Below are 10,240 nucleotides of genomic sequence, written 5' to 3' on the forward strand. Positions count from 1 at the left end.
GTATCTTAGAATCAACTATGTATCTGTGTCACTTCAGCGGGAGCTGGAGCTAGCCTTGTGCACTGCCTACGCCTCCCACCCTCCCCTGCATGATGTGCTTCTGTGTTGTGTCCTCTTCCTCTTCCGCTTTCTACGTCTGCGGAGCGCTCGGCGATGAGGACGCGGCATCTATGTCCAGAATGGTCCCCGACCACTCTGCCTGGCCACGCTGACACCAGTGACAGACAGCCGCAGGAACAAGAGCATCCAGACTTCGCGAAACCAGAGAAAGGGTTTTCTAATCCTCCCCTTCTTGCTCTCTGGCCTGCTTAGCAGCAAGAAAATCTTGACTGTTGAGTATGAAAGATGAACTTTTGACCCCCTGTTTATCAATTTTTCTTAACTGTGTGGCAAAAAATATGCAACATGTTCCAGATCTATGTGTGTGCCCTTTTATAAATTATTCTTAGGCAAATTGTGGCTGTCATAATTTTTTACCCTTAAATAAGAAACAGTATCTTTATAGTGGTAATTCTGTACTCACAGAAAAGTATCAAATTCCCTAATGTACGCAAACCCAAATTGTCCAGTTATCCCAAATTTGTCTAAAAAATGCCCCTCAGACCACTATGCAATCCAGGTGGGCATTGTTGTGTGGTACTGGTCGAAAGTTTAGGATAATCTTGAATAGTACTCTTCTGCCTCCTCCCGCTTTTTTCTTCTTGACATTGACTGAGACCACTCCGATTCCTTGAAGATTGTCCACATTCAGGGTCTGACTGATTACCTTCTTACGGTCTGTGTGTATCCGTGTGTGTGAGTGAGATTTTAACCAGAGTGTTTCAGAGGGGAAGCCGTGTATTACATCATCGTGACCCGAGGCACACTGCTCATCCTACTTTTAGTTAAAACTAAATATGATGATTTTGTTATATTAATATCTTTGATTTTTAAATTCACAGCAGTTTTTACTTAGCTTCTACTGTCATTCTCAGAGAAGAAAAGATTGAAAACAAATGAGAATTTAGGCAATTTAGTAGTTTTGACCTTCCCTACCCCCCCCCCCTTTATTGTTTATATGTGTTTGCTGGTTTAATATTAAGCTTCTAAATACCTTTAAAAAAAGATAGTAAAATGAAAAATCCTGGAGCTTACATGCAGTTTGAAGTGCATCTTGTATAGTGTGCATCCCTACTTCCAGCTTTCTCTGAGCCCTCGGGCAAGTGTCTGCTCCTTGTTCACATTGCATTTCAAGTGGTTCAGGGACCATTAAGTCAACAGTTGATGCTTGCAGGATGAACTTTATGAGCAAGGGTCACTGTGGATCATTTCACTGTGTTCTGTGTTTTGAATCTTTATAGAGCAATGGAGGAACAAAACGGCAAAAGATATCCCATCAGAATTACATAGCTTATCAAAAGCAAGTTATTCGACGAAGTATGAGGCATAGAAAAGTTCGTGGTGAGAAAGCGCTTCTCGTTTCTGCTAATCAAACATTAAAAGAATTAAAAATTCAGGTGAGGAAAAGAGAACATTTGTTTAAGTGCCCTGTGGACTTGTGAGGGCTGGGGCTGGACTGGGTTCCTGCTCTCATTGACATTGTTGCACATATCTGTTTTCTTTCTGGGTTGGCCTTTCAACATCTGTCTGTTCACTGTCAGAAAGCGTCGAGAGAGGCTTTTTATGTTTTCAGAGCCATGCCTACATTGTAAAAAGAATGATCATTTTTTTATCTGTAACACTCAAAAGTGTTTTTTGAAAACTTGAGCAAGCCTGAGTAGCCTTCTAATAATGAGAAACACAAAGCACCACTTAATTAGTCACATGTTGAGGTTGTTCCAGAATTATTGTTCTCTGGCTTTATTGTGCTATATTCTTGCCTTCGTCCACTGCTAGGTATTTGAACCAGGTCACCAGGATCGGCTTTGAGATGTAAAGGGTGCAGCTCCTTAATTGAGTCAGAAATTCTTTCTCTCAATGTTTTTAGTGGCAGATAAATCTACTTGTTGGAATTTTTAAATTCCTTCTACCCCTCTTAATTTAGTGATTATTCAAACTTAAAAAGGCATAAAGCTTTGTTTTAGATGGTGTTTTTTTCTCCCATTGATAGCACTAATTGCTTTCTGTGTTTATCAGTTGGTGACCATTGTGGAGGTGTTATGAAAATGCACGTGATAGTATTATTCTTGGTATTAGTCCTAATGTACTATAATTGAGTATTGCACTGTTCAAAGCTTAGACAGATGGATCAGGTAAATTCAAGGTGTCTCTGAAAAAAAATCTAATCCCTAATCTGTTTCAGTCAGGATCCATACCCAAACGGTCGATCAGCGTCTTCCCCATTTTGCTACTGTGATGTGGCATAGTTGACTGGCTGTGCATTTTTCTTGTGGCTGATGTTTATCATTGCAGTTGCAGCAACAATACAGGCTTCCTTTGAGGGTGTTGTGTGTGCCAAATTGTCCTGAGTACAGTCAGTATTTCCCTTGGTTGAACCCAAGGCTCTGAAAATGACCATGTTGGCATAATATCTTTACTCTGTTATTGTACTTTTTATATCTGAGACAGCTTGTTTTTATCACCAGCTTTCTGCCTGTCAGTGGTAAACCTCGAACATGCAAGCCCTTTAAATTATAAAAAGAGCCCCTGTAGCTGAAGACATTTTTAAAACAGCCTGTGCTGCTTTTATTCTGGACTGCCATTTTTGAAGAATAAATCATAAGTCAGCAGAAGTAACCTCTCCGTCTGAGTGTGTGTGACCTGCACGAATGAGCTGCTGAAAGACAGCAGCTGTCAGTGAAGCCCCAGATGTGCAGGCCCTTGCAGTGTCCTTCCTTTCACCCCCTCTCTTGCTTCCAGAATCACTGTGATCACAGAGAGCTAGAAGAAGGGGCAACAAAATGCAATTTCCCCTCTGCGCCCAGTGGTGGTCTCTTCTGAAGCTTCGGCAGCCTGCCTCACAGCCTGAATAGCCCTGGCGGTTCTATAGCATTAGGGCCTGCATAAGGGGGTGGGGGTGGGGGCTTCTCAGTTGGTGGCGATGGGTGATTTTTTTAACAATAAGTATGCAATACATTTCATATGTATGAATAGTATTTTCTCTGGGTGATGCTGCTTTTCCAAGTTAATAAGATTACAGCCTCTATAAAACTGTAAATGTTGATTTAGATGGGGATCTGCGCACCACTGCTTGAAAGCTTAGTGTTCCCTAATTGCCATTCATCCTCCTATGTTGCCGTAAAGTGAATGAAGTACAGTTTATTCATTTCCTTGCTCAGAAGACTCTCCGTGTTTAATTGTATTGGTAAATCGAGGCTTTGAGCAGGTGATATTCCCGGCTTCAGAGAGGGATCCATTTTGGCAGCACGTTAAAGTGGCTGGGGCTGGGGCCTCGTGCCTGCTGCATTTCCCCGTCCTTAGCTCCGCCCTTGGTGGGGAGAGAGCTGCTCACCTTCAGGAACAGGCTTTTCATTGCCGGTGCTACACACCCTGGATCAGGAATGCCACACCTGCTGCTTAAACAGATGTGCCGGGAGCCTGGATGATTCAGTAGGGATGGTCTTCAGTTCACCGTCCCTCAATCTTCTCCTCACTGCAGACACACGCTCATCTTCCATAGCACCACTTCTGGGAAAGCTGCCTTAGCCCGCTGTGAGAGGGACTCTTCTTTCCTCTGTGCACACATTACATCACGCATGCATTTCCTGCCACATCTGAAATACTGTATGTCCTTTCGTTCTGATGAACCCCTCTAGCATGGGATTGAATATTTTCTTTATACGAGGATAAGTTTTTTAAAAAAGTATTGCTACTGGGATTCCAGTTCATACACACACACCACCCGTTTATTCCAAGCAAAACTTGTTTATACTTGTCTCTGCCACAGTGGGGGCCCAGATAGTTCCCTCAGTAATACACTGGTGTTCGTCTCTTCAGGGTGCCTTCAAAAACAGGGTCCAATCAAAACAGTGGCCTCCGAGGGCATCTGCTGGGCCCATTCATGTCAAAGCAGAGAGTACATAGGACATCTTGAGGATTGTTCAGGAAGACATTTTAAGAAAATGGAAAAGTTGCACCAAGGATTTTCTCTCTCTCTCTCTCTCTTTTTTTTTAATCACAGTGGTGCACCTGCACATTCTTCAAGGGACCAAGGGTTGGGCTATGGGCACTTCATCAGGAGACCATACCCTAGCCACCCTCTGGACCTGATAATGCCCCCTTCAGACTTCTTTCTCTTCCTCTAACTCTAAGAATAATTCCAAGAAACGTGTCTTGAGTCCTTTGAAGGCATGAAAATTACAATGTTGACATGATGTGAATTAAAGAGCACAAAATTCTTTGGGGAAGCGTGTAGACCTAGATAGTTTAATAAAGATTGCTGTCCTGTGATTTCATAGCAATGCTTTCTTACTTACCCTCGTATTTCTAACACTTAGCCGAGTACACGGCACACAGTAGCTCTCCGAAACGCCCCCGGCTGGGTGCCTCTTCTTCATGCCCGTGTGTGAAGCTGGCCAGTGGTACTTGCTCACCAGAAATGGACTTATTGCTTAATATGCAGATCAGTAACCATGCCAATATACTTTATTTTGTTAGCCATAGGTCCCGTTTAATCAGTTCTTGCTTGCATCTTTAGGCCTGATGCATGTTTGAGAAGTCCAAATAAGATTCTGGCTCTACAGCCAAGGAAGAAACCAGTGCTATAGTCATTGTTCTTATTTATCTCTGTGCATTATCAAAATGGCACTTTAGTTACAGTCTCCCAGCTTTTAAAGCTCTTGGATCTTGTTATACACACAGTTGGATCAGAGCTGCTTTGCTGGTAAGTTCCAAAAGTGTGTGGACAAGGGTAGAGTGGTTTCCCAGTGGTTCTCAACCTTCCCAATGCTGCAGCCCTATCATACAGTTCCTCATTTGATGGTGACCCCTCAATCATAACATTATTTTTGTTGCTGCTTCATAACAGCATAACATAATTTTGCTACTGTTTTGAATTGGGCAACCTAATAGAACTACCACTGCAGTTCCTCTCTGTGTGTCTCAGCCTAAAGCCTGCTTGTCTTACCCCCACCCCAAGATAATTCATTACCCCAAATGACCTGCACACACACAAAGGGAAAGACACCTTTCTAAGTGGGGGTGAGGGGTGGGGAGATACATTACATTATTCTACATAAAGGCTATTCTGAATCTCTTTTATTTTTGCCACTTAGACCAGAACTAGAGTGGAGTGCAATATTTCCCGCCTTTCAGGAATGCACATTTTGTTTTATAGGATGGACACACAGTCTAAGAATAGACCTGAATTATGTATCACAGGCTACTTGCTAAAGGAGTGAAAACAAATAGGAGAAAAGTCCAAATGGATGACTATTTCATATGAAAATGGTTAATGAAAGTTAAATTTATACTGCTTTATTAAATGACATGGGACCTGACAGAGGTAAAGTGGTAGTGTTGACCTTGCCTGTGCCCTTATAACAGGAGTAATTGACAGCTGGGTTTCCCCACACCCCACCCATGAGGAGGTGGTTAGGTACAAAACACAAGACTGTGTCTTATTGTTTCCTAATTCTTGTGCAGCTATATTAGGGTGATAGTCTCAGTGGGAATGTAACAAGTGGGCAGACTGCACATTGTATCCTTTGTGCTATGGATTTTAAGAATTCTTACATTATCTATTCAAAGAGGAGATGGGTGTCCATGTTTTTCTTAATGCAAACTTACTTTACTTTTGTATTGTCACAGATCATGCATGCGTTTTCAGTTGCTCCTTTTGACCAGAATTTGTCAATTGATGGAAAGATTTTAAGTGATGACTGTGCCACCCTTGGCACCCTTGGCGTTGTTCCTGAGTCTGTCATTTTGTTAAAGGTAAGTGTCACCTCCTGACTTGAGCTCTAGGAGAGTCTCCCGGATTCACACCCAAGTGTCAGCTGCAGGGAACGGTGATTGAAGGTAGGCCTGGACGCCTCTGCAGGCTGGACTGAGTCCCAGCTGCCAGGAGTTTTTACTGGATTCTGGATTCCCCGGCTCTGACCAAGTTTTACGAGACTGAGGAGGTCAAGACGTCTTTGGGTCTTGATTCTGTGTGTCACCGTAGGCTGCAGTGGCACCAGACCCTAAACAGCTGCCTGTACCTAAGAAGGCGAAGTTCAATATCCATGCCTCTGTGAGGTCCGGTTACTGACGCCTGCAGCCTGCTCTGCAGTGGGTTGAGGTTGCAGGCATAAGTGATCATAACTTTCCTACATTTTATGCCTGAAAATCGGCCTCTCTCTGTCGCCTGTGATCTTTGCTGACTGACTCTTGAAGGTCTCAACATCCTCCCTAACTTTGGAATCAGGAGAATTAACAATATGCCTCCTAATAAAGTAGCCTCTCTTCTCCCCTTCCTGAAAAATACCAGACACTCAAGGTAGGAAGCATGAATAAAGCACGAGGCTCTGTCAAGACAGTTGCAATCCTCTCCGTTGGCTTAATGAGATTCTTGTCCTGGGTGTCGAAATTGGCTTTTGGAAGAATGGATTCACTAGTAGAGCTGGAAGGTGCTTTAGGGACAGTGGGGGATTCGGAGAAGTTGCAAAGAAAGAACCCTTGAACCAGCCTCACTATCACGGTCCTGCTCTCCCCAGGACCTCATTTAGTCACGTTCCCTTTGCCGCCTTTGTTTCTTGGTGGCCAAAAGGATCCCATTGTGCCAAACACCACTGCATCATGTGCTAACATCATTGTTCAGGTTTTGAGCTGTGAAAGCTATGCTTTTTATACCCTACTTCTAATTCTGGTGTGATAAAATTCAGCCCTGAAAATGATGAAGCAGACCCGTACCCGCCCCTCCCTGCACACACACACTGTTCACGTTTGGGCAATAGTAGTGGATTCAGTGACATGATTTTGAAAACCATTTGAGGTTCTGAATCCCAGTGATGCTGTTTTAACAGCCTAGCACTGGCCAGCCTGTGTTATTGAAAGGTTTGTTTTCAAGGCATAGCAAGAATCTGGTCACTGGCCCCTTGCTGGAAAGCACACCAGACTCCCTGATTCCATGCCGACTCTGCCCTACGAAGGAAATGAGTATGCCTATCTTTACTCATGTTAAATAAAGATATGCCTATCTTTACTCATGTTAAAGTAGAGGAAAATTTATTTTCAAAGGTCCAGTTTTACTTCTACCTAACTCCCTGATACCACTAGCTTAACTCATGTTAAATGTTTTTCGTATCTCGAACATTTCTTTAGCTAACGGGATTTTAAGGGGCCAGAAAACAGTAGCACACACAGCATGCGTCCTGTATGGCGAAGAGTCCAGATCTGCACTTGGCAGGCCAGCTGTGTAAACCTGGACCTTGCCAGCCAGACCTGGAGCTGGGCTCTCCACTGGATACGATATTCATTTGTATCTTGGAGCTATATCCCTGTATTTGATCATGGCCCAAACTTGAATGTGATGAATATCTGACCTCTCTTCCTCCTGGCTCCAACTCTCTTGTGGTTTTGAATTGTCTTCGTTTGTTTTCCAGGCCGATGAACCAATTGCAGATTATGCTGCAATGGATGATGTCATGCAAGGTAAACATGAATTTGTTTTAGGGATATCTGTTGAGGAACAGTTGGCAAGAGGTGGAATTAGAGAGACTGCAATGCTTTTACCTTCTACCTTGAAAAGACTTCTATGTGCTTTTAAGGGAGAATCTTATATTATGCCCACCAAATTTTGGGAACTGGAAGCAGAGAGAAAAAATGTATTAGTCTAACCAGAGGAAATGAAATAAATGTAAGCCTGAAAACAGACATGCTAAACAAGAAGCAACTCACTGCCATCAAGTAGATTCTGACGCATGGTGAACCCACAGGGTAGGGTAGAACTGCTCCTGCAGGGTTCTGAGACTAACTTTTTGCAGGAGTGGGAAGTCTCGTCTTCTTTCCACAGAGCTACTGGTGGTTATGAACTGTTGACCTTGCAATTAGTTGTAACCAATGTGCCATCCAGACTCTTAACAAGAAGCAAATCTAACTCAAATCTCACTGCTGAGACAGCAGGAACTGGAGGTAGCAGGTACCTCCGAAGGAGGTTTGAGAGGGAGATGTAGACCTAAACCCTGGACAGTTGGTTAAAAAGCAGTGTCACATGCATGCAGTTAGCTATCTAGCCCACAAACCTTCATGTATCCCCTTCCTTCACGGTTTTGTTACTCCTTCTCCACTTTAGAAGGACAATCAGAGTCAGTGCTGATCCATTTCCAAAAACTCCATGAAGACATTGAAGTAGAAAGGTGGGAATAGGCATTGCTAAAATGCTGGCTGCCAGCCTCAGCTCCCAGATAGTAGTAGGAGACGTCTCTTTGGGGAAGTTGGCCAATTTAAGAGAGTAGTCTACAAATTTTTTAACACCAGTTAATCTTATGGGTACATTTCAGTGAAGGCCACTTTGAATACCCATTGTGAACAGAGCTCCCAGGGAATGTTTTTAGTACCTCGCCGTTAAACAGCTAGAAATGGACAGACTGAAGTCTCTGGACAGTGGAGGTACGAGAGCGGGAAATAAGAGAGGCCCACCAACTAACTGGGATAAAGGAAGTAACGAAAACCTAAAACTTCCTACCAAAAAATTTATATATATATACATATATAAAGAGCAAACTAAGCTAAGGCTTATATAAAAGGGACATTTGAAGAAAAGAAGAAATTTGTGGGGATGCAAAGGCTCCATGATACTAATGAAAACCCATGCCTGGAAAGATCCTAAACGCCCTAAAGAAGTGAAGGGAAAATGAATCCCATTCCTGGGCTAATGGGAGACACCGAAATGTCAAGAGCACTGTCAAGAGCACATGAAGCTGTACCCAAGCAGTATAGAAGATCAAGAAAGAATATTGGCACCAGGCAACCAGAGATCCAACATAGGAGGCATGGCCTAAGGAGATGGTGAAGGAAAGTCCCAGAAGAGCACATCCTGTCCCAGATTGGCGCAGTGGATGCAGGCTTCTGGAAAGGCTGGCCATAGGGTTAGTAGATGACTCTCTTGAGAAGGTTTCTAAATCCTCAAGAATGCACAGTTGAATTAGAAATAGTTACAGAAATAATAGAGCATAAAGAATGCAGCAGTGACCGGGCCCAGAGAGATAGAAATGTGCCAGGCCGGGAAGAAGTCTCATCCAGGTGTTCCAGGGGCTCAGCAGTGGGCAGCATCAGCAGTGAAAATGATGTCCACGGCGGAGATGGGTTTAACGGCAGACATTTCTGTGTCAGAAGACTGCCTTGGGAGGTAGGTAATATGCAAAGCTAAATTTTATCTTACCAAGGTAGTCGTCATCTAAAATGATAAGAGAGCAATACGTGCATGTTGTTCAAAAATAAAGAGGTGAGACACCAGAAGAAACAGCCGCCGCTTGTGCAGTTGGGGTCTGGTGAGGGCGGGGGCGCAATCACACTCTCCAGAGGGCGGCACTCAGGGTGCCCCTTCAGCCCTCCTCTGGCATCATAGAAAACGGTGGCCCCATCACCAAGTTTGCTCTACCAGCATTTGACTTTGTAGATGCACTGCTTCGATTAGAAACAAAACTAGGGGGTGGGGGGAAAGTTATCAGATGAATATCGTCCATAATTCCCAAGTAATGATCATAGGTGAGTAAGGTAACTAAAGTTATTTTAAACGCTCTGTCTTTCGCCATTGAAGTACTATCCCTGTCTGTCACAACAATCTTTTAATTTAGAATTCTTTTCTTCCCTCCCCAGTGTGTTTGCCAGAAGAAGGGTTTAAAGGTAAGTTATATTTGTCGTGTGTGGTTCAGGGATGTCAGGGTTATGTTCCAATGTTCTATTAAATTAAAGACTATCATTTGATTTAAAATTTTAATTCCATCTCAGCCATGTGACTGAAATTAATTTTCGTTAAATGTGCGTTTTATTCAAGCTCGTTTATCTATTTCAGCACTCGGGCCTCAGATCGGGTCTAGGTGTTGGAAGCATCTACTGCCAGATGGCCGCTCACTTTCTCCATTTCATTTCATGGGAGGAGCTTGGGAAATTAGCTGGTGGCATTTTGAGATTTATATTTAACCTTTGCTGAATTCTTCCTATCAGTCCCATTTTAGAGCATGTCAGTATGCATCTGACTGATTGCAATTAGAGCTGGAAGAACTCACCAAATTAAATCAGGCTCAGTGAAAAGGTTTAATGAATTTATTTGGAATGTACGCATTTCTTGGATTATTACTGTGGTAGAAACAAAGGCCTTGTTGCCGCAGCTTGGCTCCTG

At 43.3% G+C, this 10,240-nt stretch overlaps 1 protein-coding gene across 6 annotated transcripts in view; it reads left to right on the forward strand.

Moving 5' to 3' along the window:
- The window catches only part of USP48 (ubiquitin specific peptidase 48), a 93,976-nt gene extending 83,766 nt beyond the window's left edge, over nt 1-10,210 (forward strand). For 2 of the 6 annotated variants that reach the window (XM_045298733.1, XM_045298734.1), the window contains exons 23-26: nt 1,341-1,496; nt 5,728-5,853; nt 7,503-7,551; nt 9,718-10,210. In XM_045298733.1, coding sequence (XP_045154668.1) covers nt 1,341-1,496; nt 5,728-5,853; nt 7,503-7,551; nt 9,718-9,806 — 420 coding nt within the window. In that variant the 3' untranslated portion in view covers nt 9,807-10,210. Of the gene's footprint in view, nt 1-1,340; nt 1,497-5,727; nt 5,854-7,502; nt 9,380-9,717 lie in introns of those variants that run through there. The other 4 variants (XM_045298731.1, XM_045298732.1, XM_045298736.1 and 1 more) reach the window with 3 other exon arrangements.
- The last annotated feature ends 30 nt before the right edge of the window (nt 10,211-10,240 follow it).

This window comes from Echinops telfairi, unplaced genomic scaffold (genome assembly GCF_000313985.2).
Source record: "Echinops telfairi isolate 266 unplaced genomic scaffold, ASM31398v2 ScPeMD7_7457;HRSCAF=8495, whole genome shotgun sequence".
Lineage (NCBI taxonomy): Eukaryota > Metazoa > Chordata > Mammalia > Afrosoricida > Tenrecidae > Echinops > Echinops telfairi.